The following is a 27,947-nucleotide window of genomic DNA, read 5'->3' on the forward strand; positions in this document are numbered from 1 at the left end:
CCCACACTCCCCTCCCATCTCCCCCCACACTCCCCTCCCACCTCCCCCCACACTCCCCTACCACCTCCCACCACACTCCCCTCCCACCTCCTCCACACTCCCCTCCCATCTCCCCCACTCTCCTCCCATCTCCCCCCACACTCCCTCCCATCTCCCCCACACTTCCCTCCCATCTCCTCCACACTCCCCTCCCATCTCCCCCACACTCCCCTCCCATCTCCCCCACACTCCCCTCCCATCTCCCCCACACCCCCCTCCCATCTCCCCCACACGGTCCTCCCATCTCCTACACACTCTCATCTCCCCCACACTCCCCTCCCATCTCCCCCACACTTCCCTCCCATCTCCTCCACACTCCCCTCCCACCTCCCCCACACTTCCCTCCCATCTCCTCCACACTCCCCTCCCATCTCCCCCACACTCCCCTCCCATCTCCCCCACACTCCCCTCCCATCTCCTCCCACACTCCCCTCCCATCTCCCCCACACTCCCCTCCCATCTCCCCCACACTCCCCTCCCATCTCCCCCACACTCCCCTCCCATCTCCCCCCACACTCCCCTCCCACCTCCCCCCACACTCCCCTCCCATCTCCCCCCACACTCCCCTCCCATCTCCCCCACACTCCCCTCCTATCTCCCCCATTCCCTTCTATCTACCCCCTTCCATCTCCCTTCTCCTCCCGGCCTATTTCATGAATGCGTGATTGGGCAGAACTCGTAGTACCCGGAGAAACCCGACGCATGTGTGGGGATAACACAGAAAGCTCCACTGAATTGGATTCAATCTGTTACCTCACATCCCAGTGAGTTTCACTAACTATGCGTGATCCACCAACCCTTGCCTCCAGTGATGCGTCACTTACGTCTCATCATCCGCAACATCGCAGATAAAAAGAACGCTCATAAAGGCCCACAATCCACAAGAAAAAAAGACACGAATATAGTTGTTTCAAACAGATGGAAATCCAGTGCCATTTGAAGAAAAAAAGGCGTAAAGTTTGTCTCTTTTGACTTTTTATTTTTTTTATAAATAAGGTATCGTATGACAAAATGCCGCAACAATAAAACCCCACAATCATTAAGCCGACACAGTTGAGATTCCAAGGGTAAATCTAAACTAAACTTTTTATTATTATAACAGGTCAGGCCTCACTGAGCTATGTAGCTCTTTTTCAGAACAACCTGGCCACAAATGATAGCTCAACGAAGTGCTTATCATGTGGATATTGAAAGCAGCCAAATGCTCGAAATGCATGTTTTTAAATGTGGAGGGAAAAACCGGAGGAACCCAGAGAAAAATCCACGCGACCACAGAGAGAACATGCAAACTCCAAATATATGGGCGTCGTCTGGGTCGGGTTCGAACCAACGACCTACTGTACACCAGGCGAGGTAATTAACATCTCGCCACCGTGGTGACTAAATTAATTTAGTCCACGGGCCAGAGCAGTAACTTATGCCACCTAAGGCATCACAACTTTAGTCGTTCTGTCTGATTATATATTTTTGCATATGGCGAATGAGATTTGATAACCCCACTCATGTCAGTTATCACAAAATTCACTCTTACTGACCACATAGAGGAATGGAGCCAGTAACGTTAAGCAGCATCAGCTGGTACAGGACAAGTGAAATATCTGGGTTGCACCCACGGACTAAATAAATCAGGACCTCAAGATTTAGTGGTGATGGTCTCAGCACGGCCACGAATGACTACACAAAATAAACACATCACATTAAATTTGGCTTGTTACTCTATTTTGCCGATTCCAGCATTGACCACTTGATTTTTTTAAGAATAAACTCAAAGAGCATTCATTTTTTTCAGTATTGATTGCCATCTGACAAACACCGTTTGTGCTCTCGGCATCATCACACGGGACAAAGGCATTCCCATTTGTAACTCGCAGAGAGCAGCATAGCCTCCTCCTACGTTAGAGAACGGTTTTTCAAAGACGTGGTTACATAACTACTCTTGCACCCTTTAAATGCCTCCCATCCACACTCGGGGCACTGTACCTTGTCAAGTGCCCGCTATATTTTATAAATTCACAGAGATGTAATTTTGCCCAAATTATGTGAAAAATGAATTTATCTTGGTGGCTTATTGCGGATATCATCATCAACTCGCCACACTTGAAATCCCAATTAAAACCACCGGTGGCTAAAAACCTGGATTCTCAGGGGTGGCAGCTCAGTGGCCCTGACACGACCAATTTTAATCTGCCTGAGCTAGAGCCACCACTGCCGTAGGTTTTCACAGTTGTGCCGATGTGTTTTTCAGATGCAGCGCGACTTGTTCGGCCCGAAGTCCAACGTTTCACTCCATGTGATGGGACCTGGGAGCTTCTTCAAAAAGGTTGAGCTCGAACTTCCATTTCCTAAACAAGAATGTCCCCTTCCATTGTTCGAGCAAAACATCGGACATCATGCCAAACAACCCACAGTACAATCCGGAAACACATCGAAGAGTTACTCCGCCACCTTCGGCACGTCCAATACATTGGAAGTCAATGGCTGACAAGCTGAACTCTCGTTTACATCGCTCGCTCGCTCACCCGCTCATCATCATCATCCGCCCCTCCTGCCCCGCTCGGCGCTCAAATGTCCAGGTCATCGTCCGGATCCTCGTCATCGACGTCGTCGGCATCGTCGGGGCAATAGAAGATGCGGCCACCCCCTATTTGGGTCGGAGTCGCGCTGCCCCCCGGGGTCAGCAGATCCTGCTTCCTGTGCGGGCAGAATACAGAGAGGCATGGGGGGTCTGACAAAGACACACTTCTGTTGGTTGGGTGACACCATTCTGACTTCTGCAGTTGATAGGTCCCGAAGACCAGTCCTCAACCTCAAGGCCGGCTGGAGGACAATTGATCAGCTTTGGTCCTCGGTCTCAGGGGTGCTGCCTCAGTGCGAGGACTTGGCATAGAGGCACCGGCCCTGACAGTGACCTCAACCTATAAGGCTCCCGGCCTTGGTCTCGTCTTGACCTTTTGTGTTTCATCTTTGGCCTCATGGGTCCTGGTAATGAATCCAAGACTGCACCTCGTCAGAACTGGGCTCCAAGTGGTCGGGTTACCTGGCCCATGCCTACTTTGACCTCCCTGCCAGCCAACTTTTGCAGGCCCCACTACCCAACTCCTGCTATGGTCAATGACTGACTCTTGCTGCTGGCTCTTGGCCTGCACTCATCTGACCCCAGGTTGTACCGTGGCATTGCCCCTTCTCTCATTCACACTCGTACATCCCCACCACCACCGCACCCCTGTGCATGGACCAACCCTTTCTTCATCGAACCGCCTTTCTCCAGCGTTATCCCTCACTCCGATCCAGTTTCTTTTGATGCGGTTGAATTTAGATGTATAGGTCGAGCCTGCTTTTGTGAGTTATTTTATTTGTTGTGGTGGTGGTGAAGTTTGCTTTAAGGGCTGTGTGCCTGCACCGGACGTGTGTAATGTTTATTATATTTGTTCTCTCTTTAAGAAAGTGCGTTTGATTGATGTGTTTTTTGTTATTTGTGCTTGTGTGCACCACTGCCAACGCAGTACAGGGACTCCTCTACTTACGAACGTTCGACTTACAAACTTTATGAGATACAAACAAACCTGTCCGTATGTCCAGTTGCCTGTTCGGACCGAGAGTCGTAAGTTCAACCGCCGCGCAATAGATGGCGGTGGTGACATCTACATCTGCAGAACGTGAAGAACCAGTGGTATCTGCACCTACAGAAGATTATATAACTTTAAAAGCCATTCCCCATGTTTAGTGTATATGACGTACAGCATGTTTGGGATCCACAGGAGTAGAATTGGACTTACGAACAAATAGACTTACAAACAGACCTCTGGAACCTAACTCTTTTGTAAGTAGAGGAGTCCCTGTATCACAAACTAAAAACAACCAGATATATCCCAGCTGTAAATGTGACACTGGTGAGCAGAAAACGCACTGCTGGGCGGAGAACTGGTACGGCAGGGCTACACGGCCCCGCGCCTTCCGCTCGTCCTCCGTGAGCCGGAGGTTAAAGGTCAGCTCGGCAGTCGGGTCACACTGCAACCCACAGAGCAGAAGGCACACGGCTCAGCACACAGCTGAACACACAGCTCAGCACACAGCAGAGCACACAGCAGAGCACACAGCAGAGCATTAAGCACAGCATGGCACACAGCTGCGCTTGTTTCAGTTGGTCAGGATGGTTGTGCGACTCACCACAGGTGCCTCGCCAGAATTAGCGGTGGTTGCTCCACCGGACCTGGCACCATCCGTTATCAAGCGGGACTCGAACCCGTCGATCACCGCCATGCGCTCCTCCTGCAGCAAATTGTTTCGTACGACTTCAATCATCATAATTTATCATGAACATATTCGTCAGCCATCATCAGGAATTTAGGTGGTTAGCTGTTGCACTGCAAAAGCAGTATGGTGCAGAAACTATAATTGTGATAACTATGCTTACAATCAGGTGCAGCTCTGCAACTGCTTGCTCACGCAACTGTTAGTAGAAGGGCCTCCACTCGACAGAACTTTGGAGAGCTCTTCGAGGGTATTTTGACCTGCTCTTCCACGCTGGGCAGATGTCTTAGAACAAGAGGGATTTCCTGAACTTTGCTTCACCGCATTCAACCTGCCGGTCTCTCAATTGCGGTATTACCCACGTATACTGATGGGTGGACAGAGGCGATGTGGCGGAAGGGCTTGGGGATTCAACAAACTAAACTTACCAGCCGCACAAAAGCGACGAACCTACTACGAGCACCATTGCAGATGCCGGGCTGTACCTTTACCACCTCTGATTAGCACAGTTCGCTGCGTAGTTCAACCTCTGACCACTGACCGACACTCACCAGGCGAACGACCTTGCCACTCCTTCGCTTGTGCAGGACGCTGACATCGAAACAGGACCGCGGGGCCGCCTGACCCGACCCCGACGTTGACCCCGACCCGGGCGCGTGCGGAAACGCCCGGGGTGGAGCGGGGGTGAGCGTGAGCACGGTGCTTGCGGCGTGGCGCACCGCATCCGCCGTCGAGCCCTCCGCGTGCGCGTCCCCATGGAGCAGCGCCACCACCTGCCGCACCTGCACACCTGCCCAGGGGTTGAGAAGTCGATGAGAAGGTCGATGAGAAGGTCGACGAGAGGACAAAAGCTCGGCTACCAGAGGAAATAGGGACAGCGTCGTATGTTTTTTATGTATGTTGCTCTTCTTTCACACCGTACGTAGCCAACCGTTCTCATCGAATGTGCGGGGGAAGGACAACAAACTGAACACAAAAAGCAGTTGTCTCAGGTCGCAGCCGAATATAACAACAATTTATGTCCATAGAGTGCAGTGGATAAACGGGGTTAAGGTACATTTGTTGGGGAATCTGTGTTGTGCTGTCAAGCGAATTTCCTCGACACTATAAACAAAATTTGTCCTCGAAATAATGCGAGTGGATAACTGGATATATACCACGCCTCTCGTATTAACAGCGTGTTTGGGAAACCATATCTTTTTTTTACGGACACCAATTACCATTTGCATTCCTGAGATATTTATTTTATGGCATGAAAAGCCACAGTGACTCTATAGCTTTACACTCTGCCCTACCTGTGTTCGTATACAACAGGAATTGTTGAGCACTCAGAAATAAATCGCACGCTGTTAATGGGATAAATATGGTCTTCGTGGGGGGTTTGGGGGGGAGTGACTGCCCTCTGCCCCCCCAGGTTCCCATGCACCTGCTATTGTGTTGCTGTCACAGGCAATAAAACCATAGCTTAGCACAGTGGTGCAAAGTCTCAAACACCTTCAGAGAATTATGGTATTAACTATTTAAATAAATAATTATACGAGTAGCTATATAAGTTCATGTGTAACTATGTACGTTTATGGGTCTCCTAAGAATGTATGAACGCGTGTGGGTCTTTTAGTAAGTCTATGGGTCCCCCTAGATAAGTGGATAGGTCTCTATATATCCGAGTATTTGTAAATCTATTGGTTTTATATTAAAGTCTCTGCCGGGTGGTGTTGGTGCGTACCTGTAATCTAACTCTGTGGAGGCGAGGGTTAAAAGATCACAGAAATGTCTTTCAAATTCCCCAAGAACTAAGGCTTAAATTCTGACAGAGTATTTTTATGGGTTGCTGGTAAACTGGACTAGGCGGCACATGTCTAGTAGCCACAGCCATAGCAAAAGGGGGTATTACTGGATGTTGGTGCGCCATGGTGGCGAGATAGTATACAGGTCGTGGGTTCGATCCCGACCCCGATGCCTGCTGTATATTTGGAGTTTGTGTGTTCTCCCCGTGGTTGCATGGATTTTTCTTCGGGTCCTCCACTTCAATCCCCCACATTTAGAAATATGCGTTTCGAGTATTTGGCTGTGATAAATTTCCAGATCATGATAAGCCACTTTGTTGGGCTATCATTTGTGGCCAGGTCGCTTCGAAAAAAGAGCTATATAGCTCAGTGGGCCTTACCTGGTTAGAATAAAAAATGGTTTCATTTAGTGGTGTGTCGGGTACAGACATTTTCTGGGTGGCTAACCCAGACAGATCCAGCTGAAATTATGCCATGCCCGTAACTTCTTCCGGGACGCAGCTTCACCCGACCACTGATCAGGGGGCCCTCACCGTCATCGTGCCGCCGATCGGCGAGGGCTCGGAGGCGTGACAAGACACGGGGCCACCCGGCGTGGAGCAGCAACGGAGACAGCGAGTCCAGAACCACGCACAGCGGCCCCCGGTCCGGCCCAGACGCCCCCCCAACGGCCGCCCGAAGGTCGACAACGCCGTGGGCGTGCGGAAAATTCGGTGCGTTCGGCGTCTCCGGAATGAGGGCGTCAGAACCCGTCCAGCCCAGCGGGTCGGAGAAGCAGTCGTGGTGGACGAGCCTGCCGCAGCACGACCAGACACGGCGCGACTGCTTTCGTCACAACGCGACGTGCCGATCCGGTGCGTGGTTTTAAAACGGGGCTAGCTTCATGGGCTGTCTGTGCCAAACAGCGGGCACATACATTACTTCCGTGGTATATTGCCTAGTGACACAACGTCAGGTACGTACTAAGGATCCATAATCCGTTTACGATGTTTATTATTTGGTCAACTGTCTTGGAACATGTTATGACTATAGGTCTACCACGTGACATCCAGAAATGTGATGAACCGCCACGATTTATTTCCCTTTTTAAACGTAACATACATTACACCGCGAGAACAAATTAGCATTCAAACAACGACGGATATTATTATGGTTATTTTTGTTGTGCTATCGATTGCACCACGGGGCGTGGGGTGGCACAGGCGAGGTCTCTCACCGGGACGCGATGTCGGGCACCAGGCCGGCGCTGATGGCAGCGCGTGACATCTCCCAGTGGAACACGTGAACGGTCTCCCCCCTGCAGCACGCGCGCCAAACACGTCAGCCACACCGCCACCAACAGGGCCAACACGAACATCAACAGCATCAATACTACCATTAACAACACTAAGATCGACAGCATCCACACCACCATCAAAACTACAATCGACACTACTACCATCAACACTAAGATCAACAGCATCAACATTACCATCAACGACATACACGTTTACAAGTTACCAAAACGTCTTCACTGGGTGTGGGTTAATTCTAGATTTGAAGCTTTCGTGACTGCAAGGATTCATGAGTCACGTAGGTATTTTTTTTATTTTACCTACGTGACTTTACCGAAAAAACCAAAGAGGGTGTGTGGGTGAGTTCACTAGTCAGCGCGGATACGTGACGGTCGGATAAGCGACGTTGTGCTGCTGTATCAGAATCTGAATATTTATCCTGGATGGAATCCGATGAGCTGTAAAGCTCTTTTCTTTCACAGACGCCGTATTGTACAGCGGCCTCGGAGCAGGCGTTTCTTACCGCAGTGCAGCGCCTCTCATGAGGCTCTTCAGCAGGGCTCTGCCCGGCTGCGCCAGGGAATCTGCATGCCAGAACAAGGAAAATCAGAATCTTTATAACACGCAGTAGGCTTTCGCGACAAAATATCATCCATAATTCAGGGGTTTTTTGGGGTTAAATCGCGTAAATGTGTGTCGTTAAACCCGCTACCACCAGACACAGCCAATTAGTAAGGTTTGTCATTCCCTATTGCCGTACAAAAACCGGAGGAAGGGCCTTTGCTATTGATGCCCCCAGGGTCTGGAATGCTATTGCCAATAAACTGCAACTTGAATCGATACCAATGAGATCTTCTCTCAAAACTGCTCTAGAGGAGTTGTACACCCCTAGCTGCCACTACTATTCAGTGGCCTAAAATATGGCTCTAGATTTTGGTGTTTTAATTTATGTAGTTTATTGTTAAAAATTCGGTCACAGTCCCTATGATCACTGTTACATTGCATTTATGGCTTTTATTTTGGTGATTTCGAAAAGTTTTTTTTTTGTTTTGGCCATGTTTGTTTATTGTAGTACGGAGTTAGACTGATGGCCTTAATCTTAGTTGTCTAGTGGTTGTTGTTGTTTGACTTGCATCCCACTGGGATTTTTGCACACAGCGTTGGTGTACGGTGCTATTTCAGGAATATTTTGATGTTTTTTTTCCTGGATTTTCTGTTTGCACAGTCACATAATCACTTTAAGATGTTTTCTTGTTCATGTTTTTGTTTGTTGTGGTTGCACCCGATTCAAGAGCCGAATGGCTCACAAGGCTATACCAAATAAATGAACTATGAACGTGAACAGAACGTGGCCAATTCGTTACTAGTACAGCACACCGGTTGTGTGTTGGAGAGCAAAGCCACAACATTTACAATCCGAGTACGATGAAACTAGTTGTAGTTACTGGCGAAACGTCATACTCAGATTGTAAATGTTGTGGCTTTACTCTCCAACACACAACCAGTGTGCTGTACTAGTAACGAATTGGCCACGTTCTGTTCACGTTACAAACATTACTAATTGGCTGTGTCTGGTGGTGTTAGGTTTAACAACACATTTATATATTTACGTGATCTAACCCAACAAACAAGCAAAACAAAACCCCCCCGTGCAGAATCTTTATTTAGAATCCGATGAGCTGAGAAGCTCTTTTTGACAAGACGGCCAGTAGGGGCGGGTCAGCAAGTCACAAACACCACATTGGGTGTCTCCAGTACCATCGAACACTACAGGACTATCACCTACAGTAGGTGACATGCAGACATCGCCACCAACCAGTTACATCGGAATCTTTATCTCGACTGCAGGAGGAATCCGATGAGCTGAGAAGCTCTTTTTCACAAGATGTACCAGTCGGGGCCGGTCATACCAGGCACACCAGAAAGATACGTCTAAGCGGGCACATCATCATCATCAGCCATGATCAATCCAGTGCTTGATGAATTCCTTTCCCCAAGCCGCCGCCGTCTCTCACGAGCCCGCGACTCTGTAAACAATCAGTTTTCAGTTTCACTTATTTTGGTATAGCCCCGGGTGCCATTCGGCTCTTGAATCCGTCGAGTGCAACCGCAAACAAACAAAAAACACATGAACAAGAAAACATCTTAAAGTGACTACGTGACTGCGCAAAACAGAACAATCCAGGAGGAAAAAAACCAGCAAAAAACTTCCAGAAAAAGCATCGCGCAACAAACGCTGTGGAATGCAAGTCAAACAACAACAACCACAAGACAACTTAGTTTAAAAGCCATCAGTCTAACGCCGTACTACAACAAACAAACATGGCCAATCCACACCGAGGCGCGATTGCATTGCTCCGTCTCCTCGGCAGGACCTACTCACGTGCTGCTCTGGATTACCATACCGTATTAACATCGCAGGTGACATAAGGGGGTGGCGACAGCTCGCGGGGAGGGGGGGGAGATGCATTCATCCAGCAGTGGACTGACCATGGCTCACGATTACAATACACCCCGACCACGTTAACACGTACCGACTATGAGCACGAATTCACTCCGCTCGCTGCCCGCTATAAGCTCCAGCAGCATGGTTTGTTGGTCGCCCCGAAGCTTAGACTGTTTTGCTCGTACAGCTATGCTTGTTGTTGATGCTGTATTGTTATTTTAATGTAAGGGACAGCTATGACTGTTTACAGTCCACGCAGACATCGCTTACCGCACGTTGCGCGACGACGCGAGTTTGCAAACAGCTGATGATGTGGCCCGACTCCACGTGGTGGTCGCGGGCTGATGACGCCACCCGTGATGCCGGTTTACTCACCGCTGTCTCGTCCGGATTATAAGACGCAGCCCCCCCACCGCAGCCCCCTACCAGCCCCCCCCCACTCAGACCCCCACCACTCAGCCCCCCTACTCAGCCCTCCCCCCACTCAGCCCCCCCCACGCCCACTCAGCCCTCCCCCCACTCAGCCCCCCTACTCAGCCCTCCCCCCACTCAGCCCCCCCCCCCACGCCCACTCAGCCCTCCCCCCACTCAGCCCCCCTACTCAGCCCTCCCCCACTCAGCCCCCCTACTCAGCCCTCCCCCACTCAGCCCCCTACCAGCCCCCCCCCCCACTCAGTCCCCCACCACACAGCCCTCCTACTCAGCCCCCCCCACTCAGCCCCCTACCAGCCCCCCCCCACTCAGTCCCCCACCACACAGCCCCCCTACTCAGCCCTCCCTCCACTCAACCCCCCCCCCCCACTCAGTCCCCCCACCCAGCCCCAAAAGACAACTTGTTCAGTGTGTCACGAAATGGGACCTTTTTTGCCAGGATCAAAGTGTGAAAAAATAAGAAAAAGATGTTTCACCCTTTCTGACAATAAAACAGGAAGTGTTCAAATGCCAAATAGATAGATACCCTTTGCAAGGTATTAAGTACTGCATTAACCACACGGTGCTTGTGATCAACATGCAAACATGCTCTAGTAATACAGGATGCTTCAATAAAATGTTAACACTTATATGGGACTGTCGTTTTTAATGGGAAAAAAATGAACGCACGAAACATGATTAAAAAAATGTTTTAATAGCTTCAAAAAGTCAAAGAGTCTCCACTTGTTCGCCATCATTGTCAACACACGCCTAGAATCTTCTCCAGGTGGTCTTCAGAGCACGGAGGCGCATGTCTTGTGGTATTGTTGCAAATTCTCGGAAGTGTTAACATGTTTTTGAAGCACCGTGTATATGACATCGTCGGAACTTTGGCCATGTTTGTTTGTTGTAGTACGGAGTTAGACTGATGGCCTTAATCTAAGTTGTCTTGTGGTTGTTGTTGTTTGACTTGCATCCCACTGGGATTTTTGCACACATCGTTGGTGTACGGTGCTTTTTCAGGAATATTTTGATGTTTTTTTTCCTGGATTTTCTGTTTGCACAGTCACATAGTCACTTTAAGATGTTTTCTTGTTCATGTTTTTTGTTTGTTGCGGTTGCACCCGATTCAAGAGCCGAATGGCTCATGGGGCTATACCAAATACATGGAACTGAAAACTGATTGGCCTACACCAGAGACACTGGTGGTGAGACAAGGCCCTGAATTAGGAAGGTTGTCTCTGGTATAGACAAATTCGGGTTTAGCAAAACAAATTGAACGTGGCATGTCCGGCCCGCTTGGCTCAATCCACTGCTGGATGAGAGCTCCCTTCCCCCCACCCGTGCTAGTCGTCTGATTAAACTGCAATGCACCCATCTAATTTGGGGTAGGAGGAGGGGGGGATTTGACCATACTTCACCGCGCTGGTCAGTGCAGCGTTGGGAAGACGTGGGGGCATAAACTTGCAGTAAACCAATGGCATCCCGCCACTCCTCGCCTACGCTGCGTTATTAGACCCCGCATTCTATAACGCCTGTTATGCATGGTTAGTCATCGTCCCTTCAAAATTAAAACTATCCAGGCTCCAACCTGCTTAGCTTTTGAGATTTGCTGCATTGGGCACGTGGACGGGTTCCATTCTATCCCTGGGTATGATGATATCAGCAGCAGCAGGAAGATGTTCAGGAGGTCCATGCCAATGTCGAGGTCTGCTGCTGCTGGCCACGACGAGAGGGCTTCAGTAGAGAGGCAGAGAGAGAGAGTTCGTGTCGTGTCGCTCTTCTTCCTCCTCCTCCTCATGCCTTTGAAGGAGCCCAGACCACGGCGAGTTTACTGCGTGATCCGTAGTGTGGGTTGCATGGCCACAGTCGCTCTGCATCTCAAAGTATCTGTGTGTCTCTATGGGTCTCCATGTATCTCTGTGTCTCTGAGTCTCCTTCTATGTCCCTATGGGTTTACTCTGCGGCCTGTAGTGTGGGTTGCATGGCCACAGTCGCTCTGCTGTGGTTTGTCTTTAATGCATCTCAATGTGTCTGTGTCTCCATGTATCTCTGTATCCTTCTATGTCTCTATGGGTCTCCCATGTATCTCTGTGTCTCTGAGTCTCCTATGTCTCTATGGGTTTACTGCGCGGCCCGTAGTGTGGGTTACATGCTCACAATCGCACGACTGTCGCTTGGAGTGCATGATACATATACACACAACGTTTCGGGCAATTGCCCTTTTTCATAGCACAATGATAATTTTAACTTGGTACAATGTTAACATTGTGCGCGCGTCACTCGCTCTTACATCTCGTAGTCCGCATAAGCGCGGCGCGTGCGCGAGTAATTTAATTATTTACTTATCTCTCTCGTAATTGGTCGCAACCGCCCCCGGCGGGATCGGGCGCCCAGCCAATGGGAAGGCGGCCTTGGGCGCGACCGCGCTGGGAATTCCAGAAGCTCGGCTCGGGCGGCTGTGGCTCGGCGTCTACCCGTGGCGTCTTCCTCCTCGGGTAAAAAGAACAAAAAACAGCACCGAGGGAGAGAGCTTCCTTCGCCCGCCTCTGTGCTTTTCATCTTCACGTCTTCACAGTTTCGCCTCTGGTGCTGTCGCCCGTAATTGCTTTGGGTTTTCGACATCTCGCGCGAGGCGGCGACGCGAGCCCGCCGTTGCGATGGCAACGGCCTACGCTTTCCAACTAGGCCGCAGGCGTCTGACGCCATCGGCATTGTTTTTAAAATTATTTTTTTGTATGTGTTGTGATTTTTTTGTTCATTATATTTTTTTCGTGACAGGTGAGTGGATTTGACGTTCTATGCGCGAGTAAGATAATATTTACGGGGCTGTAATGTTTTTCAATGAATGGATTGAACGAGTCTTGTGCAGCAATGGATTGTGCTATTCAGAAGTGGCTTTTGATTTACGGTTTACGGTGCTCTTGGTGAGGTTATTCCTTATTTTTTTAATACCTTTAACATTGCAAGCTATAAATGGGCTAACATCTGGTCTTGATGTAAATAACGGGCTTTGATATGTGTCAATCTCATGCAGTTTCCTATATTTTTAAATACGGTGACAGTTCGGAGGCAGTGCAACGCTTGGTCACAGAAAATTCGACGGTGTAAAGTTAAATAATGCATTTGTAGCGGTGATGGGCAGAAACAAGGAATAGCATGCAGCATACATTCTCATTCGCCCTCTTAACAATGTAATATCGACCCTGTGAGGTGTTCTTATGGCTAAGATACCTTTATATAATCGTCCGTTGAGACCAAGTCACTTTTCCAATTAATGTAGAAAACACCATGTAGAAAGTATGATTCGTTTTAACTTAGGATTTATAAAATATATATTAAGTAATACACAAGGGTGCCTGCAATGTAAAATATTTTGTAAAAATTTGCATTGAGATTGTCCAATAGTGACTCTTAACATCAACCTAAAACTTGAATGACATAATCGAATGCTAAATACAACATAGGCACAATATCATTGTACATGTCAAGGGAAATTATCCAATGAGGGTTCACTTTTGAAAAGTGACATACATTTATAAGCCTGCCTTTCATTAAGAGCATATTCGACAATGAAATTTCCATAAAAAGGAAAATATATACTGTATAAGCCATATTTCGGAAAACGAGCTTAATTGCCCATCTGCAATGGCTATTTTTTTATCTGTACTGTGAAGGGATATTAACAATGTTTTACATGGCAGTTTTATTTACGAATAGGTTACGTTTTGATATCTGTGCATACGCACCATTGCCAACACAGCATAGTATTGCTTAGCAGCTCAGTTCATTGGCAGTAAAGGTTTTTTATATGCGAAAAGTGTTTCTTAACAGACTGTTGGCACGCTGTATTGAACGGAATTTTGTTTTAACTTTACCGATGGTTAGCTGGATGGTGGGTTGCTTTTGCTTCTCGACATGTGTTGGTGCCTCAAGTGGTGTTGAGTAACATTTATTCATGCGAGGAAGCCACCACCTCCACCAGCGCCTCGCGAAGTGAATTAATGAAGGGGAAACGTAAACAATGGGACGCGGTCTGCATGCCAGGCACCAAGCGGGGACGGTGCAAACATTGCTCTTTGTGTTTGGATGGGGCGGGGGACGGGGGCAGTGTTGCGAGGCAAATATATCAGGTTACGATCGCACTCATAAACCCTGACCAAAATAATCCTTCAGCATGACCCTGCACGCACACACTTGACAAAATATCCCATAGTTCAGGTTGACCAGATTATAGGGGCAAGCTAACCTAGGGAAGAGTTTGTTTTTGTTTTACCAATCTAATCGGCAGCGGTGGTTATTACGTTTTGAAAAGCGGGAACGGCCAAAAGTGGCATCTGATTAAAAGTGGAAGATAAATGCTCGTGGTGGAACGAAGCATCGATTAGTGTTGATTGAAATTGTGTCAGAAAAAAAGACTGGTCCATGGAAGCAAACGTTTTTATGGGGCGGCAACTTCCCACCCGACCTGATAAAGAGTACACGACAGTGAAATAATTTCGATTTAAAGCTTTCGTGACTGCAAGGACTCATCTTCTTTGGTTCTTTCGGTAAAGTCACGTAGAATGAGAATAAAATAATAAATGAATAAAATAAAATAACACAATAAAATTCTCACGACGTTTCGACCACAACATAAGTGGCCTTCTTCAGGTGAAAGGACCAGACCTGTCGGAACAGAGCTTCAATGAACGTTAAGATTCGAATCTTAACGTTCATTGAAGCTCTGTCGTTATTTTATTTATTATTTTATTATTTTATTCTCATTCTACGTGACTTTACCGAAAGAACCAAAGACAGTGAAATAATTATTTTAAAGTCTCCGAGCTGGCCAAATGAAGTACATGTAATATTGTTTTAATCCTAATTCATTGGCGATTAAACTCTGGCGTCTTTACCTTCCATCTCATTCTCATCGTCTCGCTCTCATTGCTGTTGTTTCTCGCCATAGCTAGGGTAGCCTGATGCAAGGAAGCAGTTGCCATGGCAGCAGCATCACCTAGCAGCAGGCCACGCAGCCGGGCCGGCAGCAGCGGCTCCCTGGAGGCTGCATACAACGCGAGGCCACCGCGGCCGCCCTCGGCCAAAGGCCGTGTGCGCCCATCCTCATCTCACGCCGCCGGTGGCGCCGCAACCCGTGGCAGCATTGGCGGCGACGGCCTCACCGATGGCTCCGCTGTTGCGTTATCTCCCCCTTCCTCTCCTCCTGGGTGGTTCCCACCATCGACACCGCGCTCCGAGCTGGCGGGTGGCCGGGCTACCCCGCGGCCTCCCTCGGCCGCCCCTCGGCCTCCATCAGCGCGGACCTCCTACGTGGGGGGCGGTACTCCCGTGGTCCAGCGGCCCACGCTCAACCGCTACTCCGTGCTACCCGCCATCCGGGGCGGCCGCAGCACCGACGATGGAGATGAAGGGGATGCCGACGAAAGTCGCCACCAACACGACGCCGAGGCCGGCATTGATGCACTGAGCCTGAGGGGGGACGAGGAGCCCAGACCGCATAGTCGTCCTCTCTATCGGCAGCAGCAGCAGGATCATCATCAGCAGGATCATCATCAGCAGCAGGATCATCAGCAGCAGGATGACAAGGAGAGCGGGAGTCTAGTGCCGGGCCTTTCGTCACCATCGCTATTGCTGGCTGTGCGTCTGCCGTCAGGAGAGCGTGTGGAGCGGCACTTCTCCCCGGACGAGACACTGTCCGCGGTTCTGGCGTTTGCGCTGTCGCGGCGAGGCAACGACGGGCAACGGGGGGAGGAGGAGACGGCAGTTGTGGGGAGACGGCGCTGGGTGGTGGGAGCCGGACGTGCACGTTACACCGACCTGACCCGTTCGCTGCGTAGCTGCGACGTGCGGGACCGGACACTGCTCTACCTGTTCTTGGAAGAGGACGACTGAGGGTATGCGGTGGTGTAGAAGGAAAACTAAACAACAACCACCATTGCAAAGGTTTTTTGCAGTTGTGCTGTGTTTTTGTGCAGCATATCTGACGTTCCTCTCCACATACTGTGAGCTTCTTAAGTTCGTCTTTGGGGGGTGAGAAACGATTGCTTATTCAATTATCGAAGAAACTTTTTGGGTTCACGACGAAGCTCCCAGCATGTGGAGAAAAATGTCAGACGTCATGCCAAACACGCGTGAGAACCCGAAAATACATTGGAGGGCTAAGACACCGAGCACCATTACCGCCGCCCTCTCCAGCGTGTGTCGATGCAGGCACCAGACAAGCTGGGTTGTGGTCACCCACAAGGTGCTGAAGCCTTGTTCACATTTACAGTACTTTAAAAAGAAAAAAATTCAAGATAATTGCCAAGGTTGACGATTGCCCTCGCGATTCAAACTCGTGCAGTTTGAAATATCGTTCCGTTCGTCGCGTTTGGTGACCGCCGCATCTCCCGAGACTCCTTGCAGAGAATGCAAGCCGTGTGGGGACCCTCCCCCATGACTTGTGCCGCAGCCTGGCAGATGGCAGTGTCGTTTTGGTTTACCGCCACGGGCATTTGGTACGACGACGAGCGAGGGGGCCGAGAAATGATATAATGGTTGTGCTGTGTACATAGCGGTGAAAGGAATCTAAACAACAAAAAATATCGTTAGTTACAAATTTTTAAATCTCTTATTTTTTATGCGATTGTTTACTCTGAAATAAATTTTACACGATAATGCTTCTAAACTGTTTATGGAGTATCGTGTGCTTTTACGGGACACTGGACTTTGTAGCCCAATGGATGCTCAGAGAATTACAATCATACATCCGAGCTAAGACATTGCCGTGCCCTCATGATGCCTGCAGTGAATAAGAACTAAACTATGATATGCTGGTCTCAAGACATCGGGTTTGGCCAAGCAGGGCCAGGGGGTGTGGCTTCTGATGCTTTTATTGCATGTGATGTCAGTTCGTATACGGAGGACACAGCGTCACGTCATCTACACGCGTCTCAACTTGTTAATTCGTGTGACATCCGTGTCATGGCTCGCATTCAGCAGTGGAAAAACAATCTGGCACCTCTTGAGCTGCACCAGGTTGGCTCGGCCTGGTTGTACAATGGCAGACAGCAAGACATCGGTAGAATTTTTAATTGTCCGGCTTTTGATTAAAAATTAACTTCATTATCGATGTGCAGCCATGCGAGTGTGCTGCCTCTCGCGAGTCCCTGAGTGGAGACGCAAATTTATCCGTCTCGTTCATTTAATTCCAGTTCGCACATCAACAGCGACTAAAAATCCAGTGAATACTTAGGGTTGCAGGGAACGTGAATTATCTTGACAAGTCATGACTCACCAGCCTTTTGTTTTTCAAGAGACATTTTCAGACAGAGGAGACAAGATGGAGTCATCTATAAAACTCCATTTTCAAATTTACACAGAACTACCACATTGTGTGCAGATGTGCATGCAAATTAGCACTTCTGATGACGACATTCGTCGGATGATGCATCTGATGAAGACCGTGCTGCAGTTGAAACATTTCACTTGTTAGATAAAATTCTGCTTTGCCCCACCTTGCGCAAAGGTGGACAAATTCTATGCTAGTTTAAAAAGTGCACCTGTTTACTCGGGTCAGGAGGAGACTTGGCAAAAAAAACACTACTCAATCACACCACCATGATTGTAGCTGCCACACGCTGCCCTGCCAGTTTCCCGAGTACGTTGCAAGCGTACACGCAATGTTGTGTCGCCACTCCAATTTGTTTTCAGGTTGTACCGTGTGTTGGGTCTGCATGATATGCAACGTTTTGCGCTGGGCGCTTTAGTTCTTGAAGCAGCTCCCAGAATACGGAGTGAAACGGTGGACATCGTACTGGACCAGCAAGCGGTACAACCTGAAAACACATTGTGGAGAGCTGTACAGCACAACAACGAAATATTAGGCAGCCACATTCTCATGCTGTAAATAGGTTTCTGTCAGGCCGGTTGCCCGACTGGCCTTAAATGTTCCACATTGGAGTAAAACACTGCCAGGGTTGAGACACGGTGGCTATCGTACATGTTGTGGTTTCCTTACGTCGTCTTGCTTTACTTGCATTAGTGGCGTAGCATAATAGGTGTGGGCCCTGGTGAAAGGGAAAACAATGAAATGGGGCACCCCATCCAATTTCCGCCCCAAAACGTCGTAGCTCGGTCCCTTGGGCGCCCCAACTGACGCATGGGCCCCGGTGCCGTTGTGCGACCTCCACACTTGTTAGCTACTCCACTGACTTGTAGGGAAGCTGTGACACGCAAATTACCGCAATGTGAAAGTGACACGTTCACTAAGTAACCTCAGATTTGTCAGACGTTGGACGTTGTCTCCTTTAGTTTTTAATCATAAATGTGCCATGTATTATGTTGGCAGTTATCACAAACAAGAAAAGCCAATAGTATTTATGCAAGACTACCGCAGCACGTCAACAGTGGACTCTTTTTAAAATTCCTGTTTTGTAATTTAATAAATACAAATCGAACTTCAGGACCTGTGCTTTAACAAGTGGCACACGTCATCCTACGTTTTGTAATAACATCACAGTCGTGAACACTCCTTCCACACAAGATGAGAAACTTAAAAAAGAAAAATATACCCTGAAGAATGACTGCTAAGTGACACCATCCAAAACCCTCAATCCCCTTGTGATATGCCCGGGCGCTGGGCGCATAGGCATTCAGGTGACATTAAAAAAACAAGACCTATCAATGGGTCAAGTAGGTGAGGCTTACGCAAGGCTTCTGAACGCTAGGACGTCTTTGCATGGGTGGCCGAGGTTGCGGGATCTGTGGGTAGCGGTGGCGGAGGCGTTGGCCTCAGCGCGAGCAGGATGAGCACGTGGCAGACGTGCAGGGCGAGTGAGGAGATCTCTGTGGAGGGGTACGTGTTCCACGCCAGCTCGATGACGCCCAGCACAAGCACCCTGTGGTTGCACAAACACCAAAAGCCGTCCTTTCGCCTTGTTCAGACATCTGAGACAAGCATTGTCCGAGAAAAGCGTTGCTAGCGAGTCTTCACTTTTTTTTACGAAAATGGTAAAGACATTTTGTTGGCAAAGTGTTTTCTATTAGGCGACGACGACAATGAATCAAGTCGACGAAAAATCGTCGTGCATCGTGTGAAACTCATATCCCGATAAATGTCTTGTGAAATTCGAAATTCGTATCCCGAAAATTTTTATTTCGAAAACCCAACCTCTCTCCAATGCCTAAGCCCTCACCTTCACTGTCACCATCGGTTAGTGTTGAGGCTGTAACCAGTGTTCATTTAGTAAAGGAATATAGTGATGAAAATATTTGTCAACAAAGTCGTTTATTTTATTTCATACAAAGTTGACTATGACTTGGGGCAGAGAGTGCTGTTAGCGAACACCTATTCAGGCCGGCACTGCGCACGAGCCCCAAACCAGCACAGTGGGTGCATGTGCGCTGCCCAGACGGGAGCCTCACCGCAGCAGCGGGGCCATGGAGCCGAGAGGGCAGCACCAGAGCAGGAAGGGCAGCGAGTGGAAGTACCACACGTAGAACTGGTAGTGCAGGGACCGCGCGAAGCACACGCCAACCAAGTTGGACGAGAAGAGCACGAACGCCATCTGTGAAGCGGCGCGTCAAAGACGACCAACGCACGGACAAACTTGCAATACACGGCGACAAATCCATTCATGTTTTTAAAGGGAATAAACGGCACTTAATGGAGAAAGATGATGCATAGCAGCAAGCAGCACTGTTGAAAGTGTATAACAGTAAATACCGTTCTTGAATTGAGCAAGGTAATCAGTGGGATGGAATTCCACAGTTGAGTGGCATGTAACAAGGTGGCTAAGCGCAGCATGGATGAGAGAGGAAACGTAAACTAGTAGAACGAGTTCTTGACAATGGCAGAGAAATCCAGGTGTGAAGTCCGTGGTCGTAGCAATTAAAGGCTGACAAGGAAGCGACTGAACGATGGAGAGCGAGAGACCGGGGTGTTATCGGAAGGATATGATCGTCGGTCATTGGGTCACGCTTCTTTTTCTTCGTGGGCGCCTTGAGGAGGCCGAGGAGGCCTTCCCCGGGCCTGGCGAGAGAAAAACCACAGTCACATCCCACTCGGTGACACTTCACGCAAGCACATCATAACTTATCAGCACCGCCCTGGCGGTTGTGGGTGACACGAAACAGTCTGGTAGACAAAGTCCTCACCATGGGTGGAGGAATGAATGAGTGAAATTCACAGGAAACAATAACCAAGGTAGTAGCCAATACAAGAGTGATAAGGAGACCCAAGTGCCCCCTCTCAGACTCCTACCCCCCCCCCCAGCCCCCGTTACCGGCTCCAGTGACGGTGGGCGTAGAGGAGCAGCACGGCGAGGTGCGCGGCGAGCAGAGCGGCGTGGAATCCGCGGTGCAGGAAAAGCCATTCGGGCAGCAGGCGCCAGTTCACGGTCCACTCAAACAGGAAGCTACGCCCGAGGTCGAAGGCCCGCGTCGCGTAGCCCAGCGGGTTCGCCAATAGGAAGGGCAGGCCCAGTACCACCTGGGTGAGTGGGTTCGGGGTACACACCGCCCCCTTCATCGTCATCAATCGATGGCCTACTCTTCTTTGGTTCTTTCGGTAAAGTCACGTAGAATGAGAATAAAATAATAAAGTAAAAATTGTATTCTCATTCTACGTGACTTTACCAAAAGAACCAAAGAAGATGAATCCTTGCAGTCACGAAAGCTTTAAATCGAAAGATGGCCTACTCGTTTCGAATTAAATCAAGGGCGTCTTTAACGTCAGCTCTGAAGCATGCGGTGCGAAGTAGTAGTAATATTATTAGGGTTAATACACCAGCAGTATTAACCAGGTGGCCTGCAATATCAAGCCACTGCAGCTATGCACTTTTAAATCTATATTGAAAACCAATTTCTTTAAACTGCTTTTTGTGTTTAGTTTGTTGTCCTTCCCCGCACCTCCAATTAACATGGTTGGCTAAATACGGTGCGAAAGAAGTTCAACGTACATACACACATACGAGTCTGCAACGTGCGGCGAACGCGCTAACCGATACCGACGGCGCCGGCGGCAGCTCGCCTGGAGAGCGGCACACGCAGCTAGGCGCGGCACAGCACGCGCTGGGCCCAGCTCCCGCAGCAGCACGAAGAGCAGCCCCGGCGCAAACAGCAGCACGTTCATCTTCACCGACACGGCAAGGCTGCGGGAAACAACAGCAGTAGTAGCAGCAGCAGCATCAGCATCGCCACGTTCATCGACACACACAGCTCAAGCCGTTGTGAACGATTTGTAGACACTCGCATCCTGGATCACCCCCCTGGGCCTCCGGCCTACGCCTATTCAGAATGGTAATACGATCATTGACATTGACACAGCCAGGAGTAGAACCAAACTTGTTATGCTCATCTGCTTTTGTTTCCGTTTTCCCAGTCGGTTCCTGCTGCGTCCGACCCGTATGTCACAGACCGCTGCCTGCGGCGATTGAAACTTTCTCAAGCTTAGTCGACGTTCATCATAAATTATCGCCACCACAGTGCCAGGCGATGGCAACATAGGCACAATCATGTCGACGTTGCTTAATTGGTCGGTCGCTCATTCGTGCAACTGGCAGAGGGTGCGAGCGGGCGGTGGCGCGCACACCTAAAGACGAGGCATCCCAGGGTCCAACGGCGGTCCAGCAGGAGGTTGACCGAGGCGAAGAGGATCGCCATTGCGACGGGGTCGTTGAAGAGGCGCAGCACGAAGATGGAGTGCACGCGGTACGAGGCGCAGCACATGAAGAAGAGCGCGTAGGGTGGCACCTGGGCAACGGCACACACGAGCGTGACACACCGCCCCCCTTTATCGCCACACCGCCCCCCACATCGCCCCTGAATCCATCCACCTCGTCAAACGACAGAATGCTGGTAACCGTCGCATATTGCAGGTCGCGCGTCGCGGTCCCACCCGTCGGACGCGCGCGTAGATGCGGAAGACGAGGACGAGGGTGACGAGGTAGAGGACGGCGAAGATGTACTGAGCCCTGCGCACGTCCGCGCCGCGCTCCGTCACGTGGTACAGCAGCGAGTAGACGTACACGAAACCCGCAGGGTAGCTGGGTGGGGGGGCGGCGGGAGAGCGAGAGGATGGGAGAGGAAGGGAGGAGAGGATGGAGAATAGAGGGGAGAGGTAGGGAGGAGAGGGGAGAGGTAGGGAGAAGAGGGGAGAGGAAGGGAGGAGGAAGAAGAGGATGGGATGGCAGCAGGGGAGAGGACAGGATTGGAGAGGTTATTGAGAGGAGGTTGGGAGAAAGGAGAGAAAGGTACAGAGTGGAAGGGAGAAGGGGAGATGTGGAATGGCGTGGAGATAAGCGAGTACAACAAGGTGATGGGGAGGGGGGTGAGAGGAGATCAGAGAGAAGAAAAAGGGAAAAAGTGAATGTGAGACAGATATGAGTGCAGGAGATAGTTGAGATAGTTGGGATAAGGAGAGAAGACATGGCATGAGCCGAGCTACCGATAATCGGTAGGCACATAATAGCCCAGTTCCTCCACTACATGAACAAAGCCATTTTCCACTGGCACATCCATGCCAAGCCAGTGCGGGACCCTAATAATATGGGCGATTTTCCACTGGCTATTTACGGTGCCGAGCCGGAACCAAAAAGCGATACGCGGACCATGCAATACCTCTGAATCTATCTGGCTCGGGGCCAAGGGGGGCCAGGGACAAGACCAATTATCGCGTCCCCTACACGCGTCTCTCGACTTGTTCACCGTGTGTGATGTCAGCAGCATGGCTCAGGTACTGCAGTGGAAAAACGACCGGGCGCCTCCTGAGCCGCGCTGGGGCTGGCTGGGCACGGCCCGAGCACGGTTCGGTTGTGCCGTGGATAATTCGGTGATAAGCGTCGTAGCAGCAGCAGCACTCTACACAGCAGTGATGACTCACACGAGGGGTCCGGTGCCCCCCTGCAGTTTCATGTAGTCAAAGGTCCCGTTCATCACCCCCTCCACCTCCTCCATGTAGGCTCTCCAGTCGATCTCCGTGTCTGCAGCACGAAGGCATCGGACGTCAGCGCGCGGAGGACGTAACAAAATCGAACGACGGATCGATTACAACAATAATGATACAACGTGTAACGCGCTGCACAATTTTTCCACGGACATAAATGAAGAGGTGAGGCCTTTAAGTATCTCTTAGAAGTCGGTGTGAATTGAACGCTGCTGTTGTGAATGTGCAGCATCTGGATGATGATGACGACGATCATTGCCGCGTTCCAGACCGCGTTAGGAGGGGGGGGGGGGGCTGCCGCAGAAAAAGGCCGCCCGGTAGTGACAGTCCTGCTCTTGGGCGTTAAGAGATTATCGACAAGTCTACACGGCCGAAATCAGAGACGCGTCACTCGAGAGCCGGCGCGTTTTACAACGGCAGCGCCTGCTTCGGCCGCAAGGAATGACAGCCGCCAGGCGCTGCCCAACGGCCGCCACTCTTTGCTGGTCGAAGGGCAGCAGCTGCCAGGGAGCATCGGGGACCCACGCCGGTTCCTTTCGCATTCTTCAGGGGATCAGGAGGAGGCTGGAACCGGAGGAGGCTAAAATGGTTCGGACACACGGACGGACGCGGAGAGAGTGCTGCGGTAGTAGACGTGGGGTAAGAATAGCAAAGTAAGATGCTTATGCTGCTCCTTCTGCTGATGCTTCTACCCCCCCCCCCCCCCCCAGCTACAAAAAGCATAAATAGCAATCTCAGTGTGCCAAAAGCTTCACCGGATTGTAAGGACGGAGCATCATTGTCACCGTCGCCATCATCAGCCACAGCCAATCCACTGCCGGACGAAGACGCCGCGTCTCACGATTCCAAGATGAATTAAACCACCCAACGCCTGCACAAAATATTATTTAATCACTCCCATCTCCCCCGGCGGACCTCCTCTCGGATGGATGGTACCTGCCTTAGCTGCCATTCAGTCGTTAGTCCCCACACGTCAGACATTACCCCTGGTAGTGATGTGCCCTGCCGGGGGGGGGGGGGGATTGACTCGAACTCCCAAAAATACTGGATTGCAAGTTCACAGTGCCGACCCATACTTCTGCCCCCCACCCCCAGTGCCCCCACCCCCCAGTGCCCCCCACCCCCAGTGCCCACTCCCAGTGCCCCCCACCTGCCCCCAGTGTCCCCCTCACCCCCAGTGCCCTCCCACCCCTCAGTGCCCCCCCACCCACTCCCAGTGCCCCCCCCACGCAGTCCCAGTTACCCCCCACCCACTCCCAGTGCCCCCCACCCCGTGCCCCCCCTACCGCCAGTGCCCCCCTCCCCCACCCCCGGACCGAGTGCGCGCGCGCCTCACCCCCACCCAAACGCGACTGGACTTGTGTGTTAAAGAGACGTGGCTGCTATACTTTAACCCACACGACGATGAGCCAACTTCGTCGAACTATCATTTGTGACCATGTCGCTTCTGAAAAAGCTAATGAGCTCAGTGGGCCTTACCTGGTAAAATAAAAACAATGTTTATTTTTTATTTAAAATAAAAAAACAATGTTTATTTTTTTGTAACTTGCTGTTATTTGCTTACCTTTCCTATACTTTGCACTCCTATCGGATTCCTCTTCCTGCAGCATATTTCTGATTATATCTCATACTGGTAGGAACGAAGTTGTAAACTGAGTGTACCAGCCTGCAATAGATTAATGTGTCCGTCCGTCCGTCCCCTTTCAATACTTTAACGAAGTGAAATCTCGTGCTGTTGGCTGTAATCACCTCCCCGCCCCCCCCCCCCCCACTCACAGGGCACAGCGCGGATGATCCACGCGTTGAGCAGCACCTCGGCGAGCAGGAGCGCGCCCCCCACCAGCCCCGTGCACGCCGGGTCCGTGAGCGCGCACCGGCGGGCGCGCCACGCGGAGCGCGCGCACGACGCGAGGCCGCGGGGAGACCACGCGCGGCAGGGCGACGCGGCGGAGGAGGTGGACGACGAGGAAGACGAGGAGGAGGCAGCAGCAGGAGGAGAAGGGCGAGAGGCGGCGCGCGAGGGAGCCATGGCCGAGGGCGCAGCGCGCACTGCGGTGCCCCCCACACAGGGGGAAGAGAGACGAGAGAGGGAGAGAGAGAGAGACACACGGGCGGACTTCGATTCCGATTCTTAACATCGATTTATCCGCGGCGGATTTGGTTTGGATCGATTCTGGCGAAGATCAGTGTCGGTTAAGTTGGGGGGTGAGCAGCTAAGACATTGGGGAGCTTTGGGGCCGTCCATAAATGACGTCACGCACCTAGGGAGGGGGGGGGGTGTGGGGGTCAGGCATTTGTGACGATATGTGACGAGGGGGGGTTTGAGAAATGTGACGTCACATCAAAATGCGCAACTTAAATTAATACAGGCAACACGTTCTACTTCATTAAATAGACTTTTTAATAAATGTTTTCTCCTACAACATCAGAGTGCAGCGCCACATTAAATACGCACTACAATGACAATAGTTTACTAGCAATTTGAAGGATGTTTTATTGGGGGGGGGGGGGGCAGAGCTTTGTGACGTCATATTTGAGGGGGGGGGGGTCTGACTTTTTGTGACGCCGTGTGACGAGGGGGGGGGGGTCAAAAATCGTCAAAAATCGCGTGACGTCATTTATGGACGGCTCCTTTCTTACCATTGTCAAACTGTAATTGTTATTATGAGAGCATGTTTGTGTGTGTGTGTGCGCATGTTCACCAAGAGTACGTGTGGTTAGTGCCGACGGGATTTCCTCGAAAAAGGATTCTGTTGGGTGTTTTAACATCTTGACACCTCTTGTTGTATCCGTTAAGTTGTAACACGTGAGCAGAGCCGTCAAGTGTCAACCCACGGATTCTTCTTGTTCAGGGGAAGTTAGTTTGAAGGTTCATCCGGCGTACAGACGTTTCAATACGGGCAACAAATATAAAATAAATGGTCTATTGTACTAGTGACGAATTGGCCACGTTCAGTTCACGTGACAACCCTGACTAGTTGGCTGTGTCGGGTGGTGGCGGGTTTTAACGACACATTTACATCTTTACGTGATCTAACCCAAAAACACATTCCTGCGGAGGGAGCTGGTAGGAACGTTGGGTTGCTCGGTCAATGGCCATGGTCACGGCGGCACCACGTGGTGTAATTCCGCTAATATGCCCGACTGTGAGGGCGGGCACAAGCCGTCGTGAGTAGGTTAAACGTTGAGTTTTATAAGGGCACCACGGGGTGACCAGCCCCTCCACACCCAGCCCCACCCCTCCCACCCCCCACCCAGCCCCACCCTCCACCCAGCCCCTCCCGACCCTCCCCTCCCCACCAGCCCCTCCCCACCCTCCCCACCCCACCCAGCCCCACCCTCCCCTCCCCACCCTCCCCACCCAGCCCCTCCCCACCCAGCCCCTCCCCTCCCCACCCAGCCTCTCCCCACCCTCCCCTCCCCACCCTCCCCTCCCCACCCAGCCCCACCCTCCCCTCCCCACCCTCCCCACCCAGCCCCTCCCTCCCCTCTCCACCCAGCCCCACCCCTCCCATTTTTGGATGCACGACGGACGGACGGACACAATCCCCTGTGGGCTGGTGGTGTAACCAGGAGGTTCCTAACAGTAAAACCTCTATCTCCACATATATAAAAGGCAAAGTTGTGAATGTGTGTCTGTTCAAAATGTTTAGCGTACTACCCGACATGCAACAAACTTGAAATTTGCCATGTGAGTACTTTCCAGACTGTATACCATGCAAAAATGATAAAAATACACTTTTTTATGGGGGGGGGGGGGAGCTCAATAATGCATTTATTTTTTTTTGCACGGCAAGTGAGCTGTGACGTCAAATCTTGTCACGTGACCCTCGCATGTGGAAGCGTAACGCATTGTAGTGTAGTGGTTATCGCGCTGCGCTACGAACCCGGCGTCCCGAGTTCGATTCCCGCTCACGGCCACCCCGGTAACGATTATTTTTACCGGTCCTGGGCCTCCCCTAGGTCGACTCAGCCTCAAACGAGTAACTGCTCTGCTGTGTCACATCGCCACTGGGGAGACAAAGGCGGCAGGCGTGGTGAATACAAGTCCTGGTCTATTTGTTTGTGTATCTCACTTGTGATGGGACTTTGTAGGATGAACTTTGAGGTTTATTAGGGCACGGGGTGACCAATAAGGTCTGGGATTGGTCTGTAATGAGGTTGGCACTGATAAGGGGTTGACAGGTATGCACTGATGATGTCAACATTTATTACGTAGAATCGGTTACGCTAACACTGAACTACAAATTATAGCTAATCCTGTGGACAGTTATAGCAGCCAAATTCTCTAAACGTGTGATGTTGATTCTAAATGTGGAGGGAAAACCTGGAGAAAAATCCACGCCACCATGGGGAGAGACACATTGCAAACTCCACATATACAGCAGCAGGCGTCAGGGTCAGGATCGAACCCACGACCTCCTGTATACCAGGCGAGGTAGTTAACATCTCACCACGGAGAGAGAGACACCGCAAACTCCAATATACAGCGATCGTCAGGGTCAGGGTCGAACCCACGACCTCCTGTGTACCTGGCGAGGTAGTTAACATCTCACCACGGTGAGAGAGGCACGCAAACTCCATATATACAGCAGGCGTCAGGGTCAGGGTCGAACCCACGACCTCCTGTGTACCAGGCGAGGTAGTTAACATCTCACCACAAAGAGAGAGAGACACGCAAACTCCACATATACAGCAGCATCAGGCGTCAGGGTCAGGGTTGGACCCACGACCTCCTGTGTACCAGGCGAGGTAGTTAACATCTCACCATGGAGAGACACCGCAAACTGCAACATACAGCAGACGTCAGG

General features: G+C 50.7%; 3 protein-coding genes across 5 annotated transcripts; 1 reads left to right on the forward strand and 2 right to left on the reverse strand.

The window, feature by feature from the left end:
• Nucleotides 1-992: 992 nt before the first annotated feature.
• On the reverse strand, nucleotides 993-10,158 carry ELP5 (elongator acetyltransferase complex subunit 5). Of its 2 annotated transcripts, XM_032962134.2 has the most exons (9): nucleotides 9,886-10,158; nucleotides 7,875-7,935; nucleotides 7,294-7,374; nucleotides 6,611-6,870; nucleotides 4,842-5,080; nucleotides 4,207-4,308; nucleotides 3,947-4,047; nucleotides 2,559-2,730; nucleotides 993-2,381 (listed from the first exon to the last, which is right to left on the reverse strand). In XM_032962134.2, exons 1-8 carry the CDS (start codon nucleotides 9,938-9,940, stop codon nucleotides 2,601-2,603), a joined length of 1,029 nt encoding a protein of 342 aa, XP_032818025.2. In that variant the 5' UTR covers nucleotides 9,941-10,158; the 3' UTR covers nucleotides 993-2,381; nucleotides 2,559-2,600. The 2 variants fall into 2 exon arrangements, with proteins under 2 accessions (XP_032818025.2, XP_032818024.2); XM_032962133.2 differs by having other exon boundaries at nucleotides 993-2,730.
• Nucleotides 10,159-15,191: 5,033 nt separating this feature from the next.
• Nucleotides 15,192-16,878, forward strand: UBXN10 (UBX domain protein 10). The gene has a single exon (XM_076070254.1). The coding sequence runs from the start codon at nucleotides 15,192-15,194 to the stop codon at nucleotides 16,101-16,103; it is 912 nt and encodes a 303-aa protein (XP_075926369.1). The 3' UTR covers nucleotides 16,104-16,878.
• A 187-nt stretch (nucleotides 16,879-17,065) lies between these two features.
• On the reverse strand, nucleotides 17,066-25,322 carry ALG3 (ALG3 alpha-1,3- mannosyltransferase). 2 transcript variants are annotated; one of them, XM_076070253.1, is made up of 10 exons: nucleotides 24,913-25,322; nucleotides 23,074-23,173; nucleotides 22,090-22,237; nucleotides 21,784-21,944; nucleotides 21,223-21,343; nucleotides 20,477-20,682; nucleotides 20,149-20,223; nucleotides 19,617-19,760; nucleotides 18,900-19,090; nucleotides 17,066-17,239 (listed from the first exon to the last, which is right to left on the reverse strand). In XM_076070253.1, the coding sequence occupies exons 1-9, from the start codon at nucleotides 25,163-25,165 to the stop codon at nucleotides 18,916-18,918; spliced, it is 1,383 nt and encodes a 460-aa protein (XP_075926368.1). In that variant the 5' UTR covers nucleotides 25,166-25,322; the 3' UTR covers nucleotides 17,066-17,239; nucleotides 18,900-18,915. The 2 variants fall into 2 exon arrangements, with proteins under 2 accessions (XP_075926368.1, XP_075926367.1); XM_076070252.1 differs by having other exon boundaries at nucleotides 17,066-19,090; nucleotides 24,913-25,320.
• Nucleotides 25,323-27,947: the final 2,625 nt, after the last annotated feature.

Source organism: Petromyzon marinus, chromosome 28 (assembly GCF_048934315.1).
Source record: "Petromyzon marinus isolate PM22_M1 ecotype Great Lakes invasive population chromosome 28, UKy_Petmar_22M1.pri1.0, whole genome shotgun sequence".
Classification (NCBI taxonomy): domain Eukaryota; kingdom Metazoa; phylum Chordata; class Hyperoartia; order Petromyzontiformes; family Petromyzontidae; genus Petromyzon; species Petromyzon marinus.

Excerpts from the sequence above, each read along its gene's own strand:
- UBXN10 (XM_076070254.1), top strand. The coding sequence starts at position 15,192 with ATGGCAGCAGCATCACCTAGCAGCAGGCCACGCAGCCGGGCCGGCAGC.
- ELP5 (XM_032962134.2), bottom strand. The coding sequence starts at position 9,940 with ATGCTGCTGGAGCTTATAGCGGGCAGCGAGCGGAGTGAATTCGTGCTC. Across the intron at positions 5,081-6,610 it reads CGATCGGCGGCACGATGACG|GTGTGCAGGTGCGGCAGGTG; the intron begins GTGAGGGCCCCC and ends ACCCCTGGGCAG. Across the intron at positions 2,731-3,946 it reads TACCAGTTCTCCGCCCAGCA|GAAGCAGGATCTGCTGACCC; the intron begins GTGCGTTTTCTG and ends CTGCCCGCACAG.
- ALG3 (XM_076070253.1), bottom strand. The coding sequence starts at position 25,165 with ATGGCTCCCTCGCGCGCCGCCTCTCGCCCTTCTCCTCCTGCTGCTGCC. Across the intron at positions 22,238-23,073 it reads GGGGGCACCGGACCCCTCGT|CTACCCTGCGGGTTTCGTGT; the intron begins GTGAGTCATCAC and ends CCCCCCACCCAG. Across the intron at positions 19,761-20,148 it reads GACCCAATGACCGACGATCA|GATGGCGTTCGTGCTCTTCT; the intron begins TATCCTTCCGAT and ends CGCCGCTTCACA.